This window comes from Rissa tridactyla, chromosome Z (genome assembly GCF_028500815.1).
Source record: "Rissa tridactyla isolate bRisTri1 chromosome Z, bRisTri1.patW.cur.20221130, whole genome shotgun sequence".
Classification (NCBI taxonomy): Eukaryota; Metazoa; Chordata; class Aves; order Charadriiformes; family Laridae; genus Rissa; species Rissa tridactyla.
The window spans coordinates 20,936,079-20,952,565 of record NC_071497.1 but is presented as its reverse complement, the minus strand read 5'-3'; the positions used below and the strand labels follow the sequence as shown (position 1 = coordinate 20,952,565).

General features: G+C 38.6%; 2 protein-coding genes across 3 annotated transcripts in view; both read right to left on the bottom strand.

The window, feature by feature from the left end:
* SNX24 (sorting nexin 24) overlaps window positions 1-1,113 on the bottom strand; it is a 90,720-nt gene extending 89,607 nt beyond the window's left edge. Inside the window, exon 1 of the mRNA XM_054185390.1 lies at window positions 941-1,113. Coding sequence (XP_054041365.1) covers window positions 941-1,000 — 60 coding nt within the window. The 5' untranslated portion in view covers window positions 1,001-1,113. The remainder of the gene's footprint in view (window positions 1-940) is intronic.
* A 6,830-nt stretch (window positions 1,114-7,943) lies between these two features.
* The window catches only part of SNX2 (sorting nexin 2), a 35,006-nt gene continuing 26,462 nt past the window's right edge, over window positions 7,944-16,487 (bottom strand). The window contains exons 9-15 of one of the 2 annotated variants that reach the window (XM_054185457.1): window positions 15,687-15,800; window positions 15,366-15,459; window positions 13,366-13,571; window positions 12,147-12,290; window positions 9,402-9,482; window positions 9,223-9,294; window positions 7,944-8,427 (exon numbers count right to left, since the gene is read on the bottom strand). In XM_054185457.1, the coding sequence (XP_054041432.1) occupies window positions 8,377-8,427; window positions 9,223-9,294; window positions 9,402-9,482; window positions 12,147-12,290; window positions 13,366-13,571; window positions 15,366-15,459; window positions 15,687-15,800 (762 nt within the window). In that variant the 3' untranslated portion in view covers window positions 7,944-8,376. The remainder of the gene's footprint in view (window positions 8,428-9,222; window positions 9,295-9,401; window positions 9,483-12,146; window positions 12,291-13,365; window positions 13,572-15,365; window positions 15,460-15,686; window positions 15,801-16,487) is intronic. The other variant, XM_054185458.1, reaches the window with a different exon arrangement.

Here is a 16,487-nt window from a genome sequence, read left to right as displayed (position 1 = left end):
CTCAAAACTACCAAATGAATAAATTTAATAAAAATAAGCTAGCTTTGAAGATCCACCTTAAGTCAAACGCCTTGGACTTTGGTCCAGAGCATCCCATCTCATGTGGAAAACTTACAGCTCAACAGCTCCTTGGGATGAGAAAACCACCAAGGTCAAAAAGGACCTCTGAGAACTGTGTAGACTAAGCCCTCTGCTCAAGCAGGGTCAGCTACAGCAGGCTGCCCAGAACCATGTCCACTCAGGTTTTGAGAACCTCCAAGGATGGAGACTCCACAGTCCTCTGGGCAACCTGTGACAGTGCTTGACCACCCTCGTGGTAACAGAACGGTTTTGTCTTATATTTAAATGGTATTCCTTGTATTTTGATGCGTGCCTATTGCCACTTGTACTGTCACCGGGCACCAACGAGAAGAGTCTGGCTCCCTCTTCCCCATTCCCTCTGCTGAGGTTATTTGTATACAGCAATGAGATTCCCCCATGAGCCTTCTCCAGGCCGAACAGTCTCCGCTCTCTCCACTTTTCCTCACGCGAGAGACGCCCCTGTCCCGTCATCATGTTTGGCCCTGCGCTGGGGAGCCCGCACCTGGACCTGGTGATGCGCCTCTCTCTGCCGGGCCCAGCGGCACGGAAGCCCCACCCCTCCCCCCGACCCGCTGCCCACGCTGCGTTAACCGCTGTCGCTACCGCCACCGCTCCACAGCATGAAGCTCGCCTGGGCCAGGAGATGCCCGACGGGTCGAGGCCAACCTTCCTGCGACGAGGTGGCCAGGGCAGGCCTCATCAGGGGAGGCACGGGGAGGGCAGGGCGGCCCCGTCCCGCCCCGCGGGCCCCTCAGGCCGGCACCTGCGTGGCGGCCTGGCCCCCGGGCCGGCCCCCGCTCGCCCGCCGCCACATCGCGTTCCCCGAGGCGCGGGGGTCTCCCGCCCCGCCGCCCCTCACCGTGTAGCCCCGCTCCAGCTCGCTCTCCTCGTAGCGGAAGGAGGGGATGTACACCTCCATGGCGGCCCGTGGGGAGGGGAACGGAGGGGGGAGGGAGGGGCGCCGGCTCCCCCTCAGGGCGGCGGGCGAGCGGCGAGCAGCGGCGGCGGCGCCGCGGCCATCTGCACGCCGCACGTGACGCCGCCCACGTGACCCCGGGCGGGGCGGGACTGGACGGGCCGTTCTCCTCCCCTCAGCCCCGGCGGCGGCTCACGCACGGAGGAAGGCAGGCGGGAAGGGGGAAAAACCGGCTTTAAGGGCGTGCGAGGAAGCGGTGCCGGTGGAGTGGAGGGTCGAGGCCTTTCCTCGGACTAGGCAGGGGGCTGGCCGCACGCCAGCAGAGCGGCGGTGCCACCGTCGTCGCGGTACCCAGCTCTGGGTGGGGGGGGAGGTGAGAGGAGGGCGGGTTCCTCTGAAAACACCGTATTTGTAAAAGCAAAGTTTGAAAGCACCTGCTTTAATATGCCAGGGCAGCAGTGTTGCTTTGGAGCACAGAAAAGCGTGGAGAAAAGAAATTAACTTCCAAAGGGATTAATTTATCCATTTGCAGCATGGCTCAAACCACTCCCTAGGCCTGCTTGGTCAACAAACTCCTAATAGCTGTACAAATACGGTACCTTTCATAATGCCTGTTGTGAACTGGTACATGAAATTGAGGGGGAAAAAAAAAAAGGTCAGCACTGAGGAGAGTTGCCTGTATTGTGGCTGTTCCCGAGAAGCTGCCTCTTACTTCATTATTTAGCAGAGCAAACCAAACCATTTCAGAGAAGTGTAGATGATTTCTAGTCATGGGGAAAATAAAATGAAACTTCTCTACCTCCCCAAAATAAGCATCTGTGTTGATGACTTCAGCAGTAACGGGGGCAGAAACAGAGCGTGCAATGCCAGATGCATTTAGTAGTCAGTGCAGTTGCGCAGGGTAACGCTCCCATCTCGCACAAATTTGCTAACCCCAAGCTTCAGGACCATTCAGAAGCACCGCAAAATGACAACAAACTGCAGCTGTTTTAGATGGCAGTACCTTAAAACTCACCTTGTAAGGTTTTATGAATGCTGGAGAGTCTCAGAGGCTAAATGGTTAAGACATGCAACTTTACCATCTGCCACTGATCTTTTAAAGAGTAACACGCCATTATAAATTCATGTGTATACAGGGCTTGATTTTGCGTAAGCAGAGTCAAGTATAAAAACGTACCTCAAAAATGGGCAGAAAACAAATTATTGCTTTTATCTGACCTCTGTGGTTACGCTATCTTGGTGCTTCCAAGATCAGCTTTTTGAAACATCTGAAAACTAATTTGCTTCCTTCTAGACTAGTAACATCAGGGAAAAAACATTACAAGCTCTTTTTCCCTCCATTTCTCTTCATTTTACTGCCAGTTAAATTTAATTATATTTTGCTTTAAGCAAAGATCTGTGACCTGAAGAATTCAATACAAAATGGAAGGCTTTTGACTAAAACCAAGAGGACTAAAGCAAACCACACTAGTTCACTTTGCTAAATTAAAGCAAAGTAACAACGATACATAATAAAAAATGACATGAAATCAAAGCATGATAGTCCCCAGGCATTTGCACAATGCTGCTCCTGTGGCAGTGTCCTCAACTGCAGACGACCAGCAGGACAGTCCCAGTGCTGCTCTGTGGTAGTGGTGACAGGGGCGAACAGGTTTCCAGTCCCCATGTGCTCTTGCTGTAGGGACCATGTCTTTGGAACACAGTGATGACTGAAGGGAGTGAATAAGGAATCCCATTTTCCCCCAAAGTGTACTCTGATAAATACATTATAATCATCCCAAGGAAAGACAGGCCATGTAATAGTCTATTCAGTCTGGTAAATGTGGGCATGCTAGAGAGTAATTATCATGCTACCATTATCGTTAGTTTCTGGTTAAGACTCCAGCCTTCAAGCTTAGTTGCTGTTCTTCCCCAAATACAAAATGTATGGACACCATTTATGCCATAATGCATTTATGCTGATGAGAAGCCAGTAGAAGAATTTCATGGGGGCACTATTTGTGGTTCTTTGCAATCTAATAACCAATTATTTCAAAAAGCTACTTTTCTCCCTAATATTATATAACTTATTAACAAAGGAAAGTTTGAGGCATTAATCTGGTTTCAAATTCAATAGTACATAATGGAACTTTTGACTGTGCATCAGCCAAGAGGAACAAGGAAGATTACATGGTGCGCTGAATTCAAATACGTCAATATGTTTTGGAATGTTAAATACTTAATTTGCACAATATATCATCATTAGTTGGCTAATCTTTAAAGTTACATCTAAAGAAAAAATAGGATTTCTCCACATGGCTGACTGGCCAAGGATTGTATTTGTCTCATACATTGAGGAGCAAAAATTTAATAAACATTAATTCATGAAGTGCTATTAACGTGTGTTGAAAACCATCCAGGATTCCTCTTTTTGAAACCTGATTGCAGAAATAATACAATGATTCCCACAAACAACAAAGCAAGGAGAAAATACTTGTAAGTGTAGCTTGATTTGAACTTGTGTAACATGTATTAATGTTAGTAATCTTAAAAGCAAAACTGTAAAAGGCTTGAGCTCTACTGTTAACAATTACATAGGCTGCCTTTAAATTCATCTCTTGAGCAAGCTCCAAAACGTCCTCTAAGAACTGTAGGTGTTGGTCTTCACTGCTGGTTTTTGTTACAGGTATCAGTATCTTGGGTTATATTCTTAAGTTAACTTGATCCAAAATGTAAAATAAATTAATAAATATATGCCAGTTTTAACTGTTACCTGTCATTAGACTTTAGCTTAACCTTCCACAATTACAGAAACTATGAATCACCACCATTTAGAATCAAGTTCAATCAGTGAAGTAAGCCACGCTTAAATCATTGAATAAGAACGTGGCATTTTCACAATCGAACTTTCAGACTATCTAAAAATGAAATATATTTTTGAAAACAAAACAAAAACACCCCTTTGCTAGCCATTTCTGTTTTTCCCAAATCTGTCACTGCAATTCCTCCTATGCGGGGGATTCAGCATTCATCATGCTAGAATGATTCATGGGGGAGAAAAAGGAACCAACATAGGCCACTGTGAAAGATCAGTTTCCACTAATCCTCACGATTCAAGGACTTTCTGAATGGCTAGTTCCCAGAATAGAAGTAGGCAAAGAAATGCATATAAAAATTCTAATCAAAGTGATAAGTAAAGCACACATCAAACAAGAGGCCAGATTAAAACAAGAGATAGTCCTTAATAAGATCACAACCTCAGTTTGCCAATTTTTCAGTTGCTGCCAGAAAGACTGGTTTTAAGTAAACTTGCACCTCCCACTACTCCTTGTACTCCCACAGATACTGGTCTCTTAAATAAGTAGCGAAATTCAACACACTTGATAAAACTTGGAGTAGAACAGCATTTACTTTTTAAGGGGTTCACGTCTTCCTACACCTCTAAAGATTTAGCTGCGTGGTTTTTTTTTTGTTGTTTGGGTTTTTTTAAAGCTGTGTAGTTGTTTCTAAAATATCACAAAGCACTTTCATCAGCCAGCAAGTACAAACAAGACCAACAAAACAACTACAGGCAGAATCATAAAACTCCAGAAAGGTCAGTCAGTTTTCTACTTGAGTTCATAGTATCAAATAAAAACCTCAGTGCTTCTCCTAAGAGCCACAATGTTTGGAGCTGGTAAGTAGGTAGTTTTCTGAACACCTGGAGCGTGTGCACACACGTGCGTGGGTGGGTCAAGGTAGGGGAAATCAGTGTATTAGTACGATGTAAAATAACTGCAGGTTTTCATATGGTGCAGTGCTCCTCTACCCTACTGAGACCTCCCGTGGAAGTTCCACATCAGATGTGAGGCTAAGATAAAGCGTTTCTTTTGTCACGATTTGTGCTATCTTCCTTCCTTGTGCTCTTCTTATCTCGATCTCTCTAAGCCACAGATACAATGTTTATCTCAAGTCTTTTCTCGCCCCTCCATTTTCATTGCACCTTTCTTTCGCTTTAGTTTTCATACAAATATCCTGCTAGAATTATTCTGCCTAACCTGCCTTGCATACTCTTCTGAGACCCTCTTTCTTAATGACAGAAAACAGATTTGGGTTATTTTATATCCCTTCCCTATGTTAGTCATTTCCTTACTGATCTGAAGGGGAAAACAAAAAAAAAAAGTAGTGTTTTAGCAGAGAAGTCACAAGTAATTTTACTTACTAGCAAGCTCACCCCCCATTCAACTATGGAAGACACGAATTTTTAAAAAAGGAAGAATCCCTTTAGCAGATAACAAGTAACATTTTGAACATCCTGGAACTTTAGCTCCTTATATGTTTTAATACTGAGCTTTTTTTTCTCACATGGTTGTAATTGACTTATATTTTGCCAGAGATTGAAATTATTACACAGCCTGTTGTACTCTACAGTGGAAGGACAGAAAAAAAAAATATGTACGTTTTCTTTTTTTCCTTTTTGTTTTTCTTTAAGACAATCATTTCACTGTACGTGTAATTTTAGTGGATGTTGGCTGTTCACTTAAATGCAGAGGATATACTAGCCAGCAGCTCATCTCCACCAGAATTTGAAAGAAACTGACATATCTGGGGCATGAACTCCAGAGATGCTGAAACACAAGCTGCCATATGAGGCTTTCAGAGGGAAATAACTTAGGAGAGGTAAAAGAACGAATAATTGATAGGGAAGCAGAATATTCCATTTTAAAGGGGACAGTGACTAAAGAATCGGAGGCTTATTGTAGACTGAAAGTCAGTTTAAGAGGGAAAAATGTCTTCCATGTGAGCCACATCACATCATATATTTTTAATTAAAAAAGCACGTGGACATGACGGCTACAAGAATGGGGATCACTTAAAATTTTTGTAAACGTCTACAGAGTTTATTTTAACCTGAAAAGTAAAATAAACTTCAGTAGTTTAGTAAAAGACAAAACCTTGTCTTTTATACAGTATTCCAAATGTAGTTCACCATTTTGAAAACATTCATTTTGTTCACGCTAGTGATTCTTCAGTGGTACACTGGCTTGGAGTTTCAGGGAAACAACACTTAAATTTAGCGCAAGATCCTGTAGTGAGCTCCATGGAGAAAATAGTTCAGCAACACCTCCATTCACTTGGCTTCAGAAACATCTGCTAATATGAATAGTTATTGTACTAGGATGACGATAGACCTTTAATCTTCATAATGGAGGGGAATATACACAAAATAAATTAACAGAGTCTTGAAACAACAAGAGTTTTATGCTAACCAAATGTGACAGCTGATCTGGATCTTCTGTTCAAATTAACCTTGTGACGCAAAAAGCAGACTACAGATTTTTTGTATTAGCAACCCTCTGGGACACTGAACTCCAGAAATGCTATTATCCTTTTGTTCTCCAACAGGCTTCTGCTGTTTTAAGAAAAAAACCCAAAAAAATCCAACACACAACTCCTCCTCATTTTCAGTTGTCTACGACAAAGAAAGTCACACTAATCCCTGCTAGGAAACTAATGTGAAAGCTATTCCTCATTCTCTCATCACAGACAGAAGAAATCTGACCCATAATTCAACTGAATTCTATTCCTGATAGAATAAAAAAAAAAAAAAAAAAAAGATCAAGAGCTAAGAAAGTTGGATGAAACACTTAAAGAAAAAAAGATGATGAAAGTATAAGTTTACCCATTTTGAGCTCTGCATGTCCAAATTGGGTCTTTAATTCTGGAAGTACTCGCTTTCACTCTCACTGGAACAAATCTGAAGTTTAATGTTGGTCAATTTTCATTAGCACTGAGCAAGCCAAAGCCAAGTATATCACAGTACTTAGTAGAGTGTTATGCCTAGATCAATTTCATCATCTTAAACCTCTTGCATACTTAAGCTTTACAAAAGCAGTTACAAGCTAAATGACTTAACAAACACTGATGCACAAGGTATTATAAGCGTAAGGTTTTAGCATTTCACCATTAAAAAGATGCTTGATAATTTTTTTTTTAACGTAACAGTTTCTGTACTAATTTCCTTGAAAATTCCTAGAAATACAGAGTGAACAGAACTCTTAAGTACAGAAAAAACAGGAGACACTAATCTGGAAAGTTTACACTAATTTTATTGCATAAATTGTGTATGATCTTCCAGCTGAATTCACGTTTCCATTCTGTTCAGAAAGAGTATTGGGTGTTTCTTCAAGCTGGACCAAAACCAATAAAAATTCATGGGCTTATCCTGCAGTCTTATGATTAGCTGAAAGCAACAGCTTCTCCTGTGTTTTGTATGATTAATATTTGTTTAAAATTTGTTACTATTAATACCTGCCATTAATACTAATACATGCCATTGACAAGCTCAGTATGTCATTAGAATGACAGGGCAGAACATCCTATGTTGATATTGTATATTTCAGAAAAATGTGTAGCTGCTCTGATTTCTTACAGAAGATATAATCAGTCCCTGCAAATGTATTTTCTACCCAAGAAAATCCAAGTAGAATGCTAGCCCTTACAACTGTCTTGCACTCAGCTGAATTATCTACTTTTCTTCTTCCCTGACTACCAGAAGTATTGCAAGATTTTTTCTTTTTGTATCCTGAGACCACTGAAGACAATTGATGAAATTTAGCAGTCAAGTAGGACATCAGTATTTGACCATGCAGGTGACCTTAACCCTTCAGAAGCTTTGTAAAGCTCTTGGAAGAGATTTCAGTTTATGCCTGTCTGTTGCCCAAGCATCAGTCATTTGACCCTGTGAGTATTAACGCATTACAGTGTACCAAGGCAGTGATAACTTCAGGTGAAAAGAATACCTGTAAAGAATAGATTCAGAATTAAAAAACAGAATAGTTTACCAGAAATACTTCTTTGTGTACCTTTAATACCACCTCCAGCATTCTTTACTAAGTGTTGTTTCTGCCTTTGATATAATCTCAATTTGTTTTAAAGGATACTTCTAAGAACAGCAGTAAATATCTACAGATACAAAACCAGAGTGTTTAATGTTTCACAAGGTACATCCCTTTATTATTGGAATCACAAAAACATGATTTTGTACAGGAATGTTTAAGTGAACATTAATCAATGCAAATAAATTTGTTTCATAAAGATCAGGTAAACATACTACAGATCATTGTAAAGAACAAAAATATCAGCTTTCTGGCCTTGCAGTGCACATTTTAGTGCAAGTATTAAGACACAATAGTGTTCAATTCAGCAATGTATTGCAGAACATCATGCCACAGTCCACTTCAAAGAGGGTCAGGACATGCAGCTGGTTAATAAAATGCTGTAGTATATAAAAAAAGCCACATGTTAATTCATAAAATATATAGTGGTTTATTTGGATGATTTAAAGTGATTTCACTGTGGAATTTAGTTTTATCCAGGACAAACATCCAGAGTGTCTTGTCATTTGGAATATTCTTCTTTTAGGCGATGGCTTTGGCTTCAGGTAGGAATGCCTCCCAGTATTTTATTAGCTTGAAGAGAAAGGAAAAACACTCATTACTAAGTACTAAATGTTGAAAAAGAAAACACATGTACCTTACTTCTCTTGTGGAAAACTTATCTCCACTGGACAAAATAACAACATAGGTGCTTCATATTATCCATTCACTCACACTATTACATAATGCAAGAAAAAATACAAGTAATACACAAATCTGGTCATAGCAACAGAGTTGTTACCACACATTGAACACAATGCTGTAAAACACAGTTATACAGAATTTGTTTGCAAAACCAGTTTGCTATTTTTAACTCTAATTGAAAAAAAAAAGCGGTACCCTTACACAAAGGTTAATATTCCCAGAATGAACGGGAAGACTCCAGACACTCTTTTGGGAGCAAGGTTACTTCTGAGTCACTGGAAACTGTTTTACTGCTCTAAAATATTCAGTAATACTTTATACTTTTTAAAAAGAGCAATGAACATTTAAGTATTCAAGTCTCTTCAGTAAGTCTAAGCACATGTTTATGACAATTTACTGCAATCTATAAGTGAAAGTATTACTTCAGTTTCAGAAGATGACAAGACCCTCCATTCGCGCATATCGCCCTAAGGGAGCTTCTCCCTTGCTTCCCTGAATTAGAGCTGTGCAAGGAAGCATAGCAATAGCTGGGAAACTATTTTCACTATGTTATTCTGCAACACAGTGCAGACTAGAAGTCGTTCTTTATGTATTAGAAACTGCTATACTTAAAGCCAGTCTTTAACTAACCTAATATGGAACATATTAAATATTAACTTGTACAAAACTTAAAATTTATCTTACCTGCTGTTGTGTTTGCACTAACGACTCTAAGTACTTGATAATAACAGTTTTAAAGTCTTTCACTCGTTCCTTCTGTTAATAAATAAATTATGGCATATTAACCTCTTAACCAATTTTACTTGGAAAGTCAATATTATCTAAAGTAAAACTGTCATTTACTTGGACAAAATTATACGTGCCTCAAATCTTCCCACTTCCTTGCGAATGGTTTTGGAGATCTGTTCAAAATCTTTTTCCCCTTGCTGAACTTTTGTCTCCCACTGGCAAAGGAAAGACATGCAGAGGTAAGACTTCGTGTTGTCCATTCAGTCTACCAGTATCTGAACATTTTTTAGTGTATTAGTGAGAGTCACTCAAGAGCTGAACAGGACATATTTGATTTTTTGGCATACTTAAGGGGAAGTCTTACAATAACAATTTCAAAATAACAGTTTGTATAATAGGATTGCATCAGATCAGTTAAAACAATGGTATATCTAACGTAATGCTATCTGTAGATGAAATGTAAAAATATCTTAGTATTGCCATTAAGGAACACTTAACAACATTTTCTAGAGGTTGTTTAGGAAAGAAAAAGGACCACTAAAGCGTTATCTGCTATTCTGTTTACAAACACTGTTGTAAAAGGAATCTAAACCTGTAAGATTTCGGTGACTACCTGTCTAACCAAGTGTGGAAGAGTCTCAAAAGTTAGTTCCCTATACTTTCCTAATCCCAGAAGAGATGATTAAATCTTCCTCTCTGCCTATTTTCAAGTATATGATTATCTCTATCCTATTTCCGTTGCAGATGACGAGCTATTGAGGACCTGTTTATTGGCTCTCCAGCCAGAATGCACATTCCTTAGGCAATCCAAAACAGATGCTTTTTTATTCAGTGGGGACTATTTTCAGAGAAAGCAGCAGTAGGAAAATTGCTGCAGGTAAGGAGGGCACAAAAGGAAAATTCAGAGAAAGTGATGTTGCTTGTCCGATTTTGCCATATTGGGAGTTACGTTTCTCCTTAGTTTAAGGGTAAAGGCATCCAGCTACACAATACAAGATCACCAGCATCTACGTTACCTTATAACTGCTTTTACACACCTATTATATTGTTAGTGTGTAGATAAATTGTGAAAAAAAGCTATCAGCCCCACACTTCAGATGCATGCAAGCTAACAGATATTTAAAATGCAACTGTATCTGTCCATCTCAACATATTAACTGAGTCATGGGAGCCAATACATCCACTAACGCTTATCTTCCTCAGAAAAAGGCAGCAGGGAAACAACATTCTTCAATACAGCATATTCCTGTTAGCAATCCACTGGTGCTATTTATTCACAAGAGCACTTTGTGGTGCAGTGTCAAGTTACTATTGTGACAGGAGATCAACATCACGTATGTTCTAAACTAAAAATAGAAATAAATAGATATTTATTATTCACAGTCCTCTTATTGCCTTTTCAGTTATACACTACGAAGCTATGCAGTAAGTCATAATGGGATGTTCTTCACAGAAGAACAGCCTGAAGAGTTATTCGATAACTGAAACATTACAAAACTCAGCCAAGGAAAAGGTAGGTTATGACTGTCTGTGCCTTCCTACCACAGCAACTAGAGGTGCCTGAGACTTCAGTGAAAACCTCTGTAGGCCTAATGGATCGAACATTCCAGTTTCATCATGCCCAAATGCCAGGTCCTATACAAATTATCCCTGGATAATAGTCTGCCATCTTACAGCTTCTGACAAGGAAAAATTTCTCCTTATTCAATAGGGTATTTCTAGGACTGCTCTTTGGCCTTTTATCTGCAAAAAGCAACTGAGTAATGGATGAAACTCAAGCTATGTAGGCTTCCACTTTGCAATTTCTCTGCCAGAAGGATTACCATTACAGAATTCAGCAACTCTGAACGTATTTCAATGGCAGCAATAACTTTCCATCAGTACATTCAAATTGTGGGTTTACTAACAACCTTCTCTAATCATCCAATAAAGGAGGAAAAATAAATCCTTCAGGAACAACATAATTAATTCTTTTAATATTGGGACTGAGAAAGGATCCTACTACTTCCAGTACTCGGGAAGTATTTTTGACAAGGAGTTCCAGCTCACTCGTATTGTGGATGGATGGGTGACATCAAGAGAGGCAACCAGCAAGAATGTGGTCACACAAGAGTGACAGCAAGTTTTCCCAGTAAACAAAGGTCTTTTTTAAGAAAAAGCCAAGTTAATGAGTAACTTCAACACCGTACGCAAAATACATTGAAGGGCAAAAAAGAACAAAGCAGCATGTGGTTAGTGACCAATGAGAAAGCCAAACAAAGTAACTGCGTAAGAGAGCTTGAAACCTGCAATGATGTTCTCCCATTATTTAATGGGAGACTACTGGTGCATAATTAGAATGCATTAATGTTAAATAATTAAGTTGTCCTACCTCTTCAATTTCCTTAGTGAAGCATGACAGAAAAAGTGTATAAATTATGACACTTCAACATGTTAGATTTATTTTTACTGAAATTACACCATATATACACACACATATATATGGGTAGATACGCTGCATAATTAAGAAAAACATCGGAACAGTTCTCCATTAGTCATCTTAGCTGGATTTTAGCTTTAGAAGCCAAGAGATGCTCCTCTGCCTACCCAAGTGATCTCTTAACACTTAAAAAGCATTATTTAACTTGTCCATGATCCCCTCCTCCCATCTCCCAGACTCTGTAGAGACAGTATTAACTGCCTTACAGATCTTACAATGAGTAACAATTGCGCACATTTAATATTTTAAATAAATTCCTTTTAACAATTTCAGTAAATATGGAAAACAGAACATGAGTAAATGATTTCTAAATAAAAATGGTATAAAGTAGTGCATTAATGCAGAATGAATGAGTTAATGCAGAAAGTCTAGCCTCCAAAATAATGTTTGATAACATTACCTCTTTTATCTCATCTTTAGCTTGCTGCAGTTTATCAGGTTTGTTGGCAAGTTGGAGCTTTGCTTCAGCTTCACGTTTTTTTTGTAAAGTGACCTGAGCATCTTGCCACTTCTGCCAGCATTTCATTCGATGATCAAACACACCCTGTAAGGACAGACAAATTTATTAAACAAATGGAATTGTTAAAGCTATCTAAATTCCTAGTAGGAAAAGGTAATTCTGGATAAAACTGGAAGAAGTATACTCAAAGAAACCTTACTGTGTCTACCATATGTTGTCTTGCATTTCATTTGGCAGCATGCTTGCGCAGCTCAGTACCTTCCACAAATAACAGGATATTCAAGAATCCTTTTCAGAGCAGATACCTTAGTGCCCCAAACCATTTTACGTTCCTCATTTCATCAAAAGACTACCAAAAGAACCACTACAAAGTGCTCTATTATGCAAATACTTCTCTAAATGCAGATTCTAGCAAGTTTTTTATGCATATGGATTACATGCTTTTCAGCAATACATTTTTGTTAGCAATGGACTAAGGTAGCAGAATCAAAGGATACATAGTAAAAAACAAAAAAAAAAGAAAATAAAAGAAAAATGGATACTCCCAACAACCTGGCAAGTTCAAAGATATTTCTGGATAAAATCTGTAGGCACCCCTTCCCATATCAAAAGCTAACTATGCTGTGCAGCATGACTTACACCAAAATTGAGTATTTCCTTTAATGAGATGTAAATCCACAAATTATATTTGTTTCTTATTTACAGAAACTATTGGCTATCTGCCAAACACGGCAAAATTACGTCCTCAAAAATTGATGAGCATACTGAAAATGTAGTAACCTGAAAGAAACAAGTACAGTATGCTTAGACACAGTAGTGTATGGTGTCCCCTAATACTCTAGTATCTGGGGACACCATACACTACTAGTGCTGGTCAACTGCTGCACAACTAGTACTGCTCAAAGAAGAATATGTCCACCATTTACATTTTGGCTGAATCTTATTAATCCATTCACATTTTTGATCACAACCATTTTTATCATTGGAATAACTGATCATGGACGCATTCATTTTACTCAGCTAAGTTTCAGGCAGAAACTTAGTCTTCATTGTGTTACAATGTGTGCAAATGCACACATTCATTTACCCTAAATCTAGAAGTTGAGGAATGTGACTTTACACACAGAAAAATATCAGGTTTTTTCCTAGTAGTACTCACTTTTACTGCAGCAATGAGACGAATGTAATCACCAAGCAGTTCTGAGAACACATAGAAATCAGCAAAAGCTTGTTCTTGATGCAATTGATCTATCTTCTCCTCAACCTCTGCAAGCTGAGACAAAGCCCTAGATAGAGCAGTGTGGTCCTCAGAGTTACCTAACATGGCAGCACTTTTAGCAAAGGCAGCTGTGTTGGCTGAAAGCTCTGAAATACAGGAGTGATGTTCAGTACAATGTAGTTAATTTGTTACATTACTCTGCAGCATACATCAATGGAGCAGAGACCTCCGCCCTATTTCAAACCTAACTTAACCAACTGAAAAAATACAAGCTGTATTTTCTAAAGCTCATGATAAAATACACAAGAAGATCATGATGAAACCACATTTAGGAGAAAACCTCCTGCACAAAACCACCTTTCCATCAGTAAATATTTTGTTGAGACTGCTAATGTCATGCCTACACTGTCTATCAACAGACAGGGAAAAAACTGTCACTTCGGTGTTACCCACCTGCCTACTTCAGAGAAAATGCAAGCACACAAAACAAGTCACCTACAGAGCAAATTTGAAATAGGTCTATAGCACAGTTGTTCCATGCAGTTCAGATTGGAAAAAAATCTCAGCTGTTTCACAAAACCATCCACCCCCATGAGTGGAATTTCTTTCTGTTGGACTGTTTTATTGATTAAAGTACCTTTAATTGTGAATACTGTAATGTGTTGCAACATCCTGACAAGCCTTAAAAGAAAAAAAAAAAAAAACAAACCACATACCAGCGTGGCTGGCATCTATGAAGGTAAAGTTTTGAGCTTATTTATTAACAAATTCTAAGACAATTGTCTCATCAAATCCCATGTAAGTCATCCTGTACAAAGTTAAGTCATATGAAGGACCTTTGAACAAATGTTAATTCAAATTACTTCACGACTGAAAGTGCAGGTTTGTTTGCAAATCTGCTGCTTCTGTGGAATCATCAGAACACCAGAAACATTTGTAGAAGCAAAATGTCTTCAGATTTTTAAAATCCTTAAAATTTAAACACAACTCGTTAGAAAAAATAAACGCTTCTTCAAACCTATAAGCAGGTGTCAAACCAACAGTAAAAAAAAAACCCAAACAACACTTCGATTTTCCATTACTTTTTAAAATACTCTTCAGTGTTGAGGACATCTGGCCAAAGATTTTTTACAGCAGAGGGTAATTCCTGACAGAGTTATGAGAATGCAACTTATGATGTTTTCACACACATTTCAAACTGTAAAGCTGAAAGGTGACTTCATATTTTAACATAACACAGTAGTGTCAGAAGGCATATTTATGGTCTTCCTTTATCTAGAAATCGAAGTTTTGGTGTTTGGCTTTTAAAAGTCATCTGTCAGAAAGCAATCTTGGACAACACAGCAGCACAGGTCATTTTAAAATGTAAACTTACAGGCTTTGCTTCTCTATAAAATAAGTAAACCAAAATCTGATATTGTGAGTCTACTTATCTTTCCAGAAAAGTTTAACTTAACAGTAGCTTGATGATGTATCATTACATGGACCAAATTAAGAATAGTAATTCCTGTTTAAGAGTTTAAACTCAGTTAACAGAGCAATATGAACTAAAAGATGTTTAAATGGATTTATGCAGCCACTTTTTGTTCAGAAGGAAATGACTCTTGCTATGAGACCTAGAGATACATTTATGGATGTCTACTGTAGTAGAATCACTTGCTAGGTATGGTACTGAATCTCTGCAACAAAAAAAGCGATGCTAAATCAATGTAGTAACTTCAGGAATGATAGATATTCTGATTAAAATTAAAATTAAAAAGCAGTATACAAAAATGCTACAGAAGTTTAAACAAAAAGGTACATTTAGAAGATTTTTTTGCATTAAAATATACTGTTTAACTCAATTAATTAGTTAAGAGCGCTAACATACTAAGTTCTTGTTTCATCACCATTTCCTAAAGTTCTAAGCACGTCATTTCATGAAGCCACATAAAAGTTACCTTTTCTGTGGCAGACTAACGCTTCAACACTGGCATGAAGTTTCCTAAGTTGCTGATCCAGATTCTCAAATTGCTGCTGTTTTTCTTCAAACCACTGACAAAAGATGAAAGAGTCAAGCATTACAAATTAGATTACCAACACCATTTCTGGTTTTAAAGAAGCAAATTATCCACATACTGCCAGGGTGGTCAACTGATACAGCTAAGAATTCAAGCCAATAAGCAAATTAATAACCCATTTTCTACTTCTACAGCTATAAAATGCAATTGTTGAGGCTCATTAATTCGTCTCATTATTCAAGCCGAAAAATCAGCTCTTACTGCATCCGATTCATTCATCTTGATTGTCATTTTGTTGACAGCGTCGGCAGCCTTGTTCACCATCCTCAATATTCCTGCTCCACTCAGAGCCTGGGTGTTAACCGCTCTCGGCAGCTGGAATTGAATGACAAATAAGGGCAAACAGACTGGTTAAAAGGATGGAGGTTTAACTGGGCACAAGGGGGAAAGAAAAGGATATAGTGTTTTCTTTACTCCTATGTGTTTCAGTGTAGTGGAATCTAATTTCTCAGATTTACTACTTTTACATTCTCAAGAGGAAAACTTAAAAATATAGACTATTTACTTTTCTTCTACGTCTTTACATTTAAATGGAACAAACAACCCACTTGTCCAAAATTATTATGAACTAGCCAAAGGTCCTAACTAGCCACCTAGACACTACAGAGAACAAACTGCCACTATAGGAACAGAAAAGCTTAGATTTACAACAAATTAGATGAAATAAATTCTGTAAAACATTTAATTGTAATTCAAGATTTGCACTGCGTGCTCATTATAAAAGGTTTATGTCTTTTTGCTTTTCATTATAGGCCAGATTTCACAACCTATCTCATGCATATCAACAAAACTGTGCGTTTGCTTAGGTACTCAGAAATCCTCAGGGGTAAGTTAACAAACTTCAAATTTAATTGATATTATTATTCAGGCTAGTCTGAATACGCCATACAAGGTGGCCCCTATGTCAGACCATTTACCCTTCATGCAATGTTTTGTCTGTCAGCATTGACAAATCCACTGTAAATTATCTGTCAATGATGCTTTTGTCAGTAGTGAGGTCTC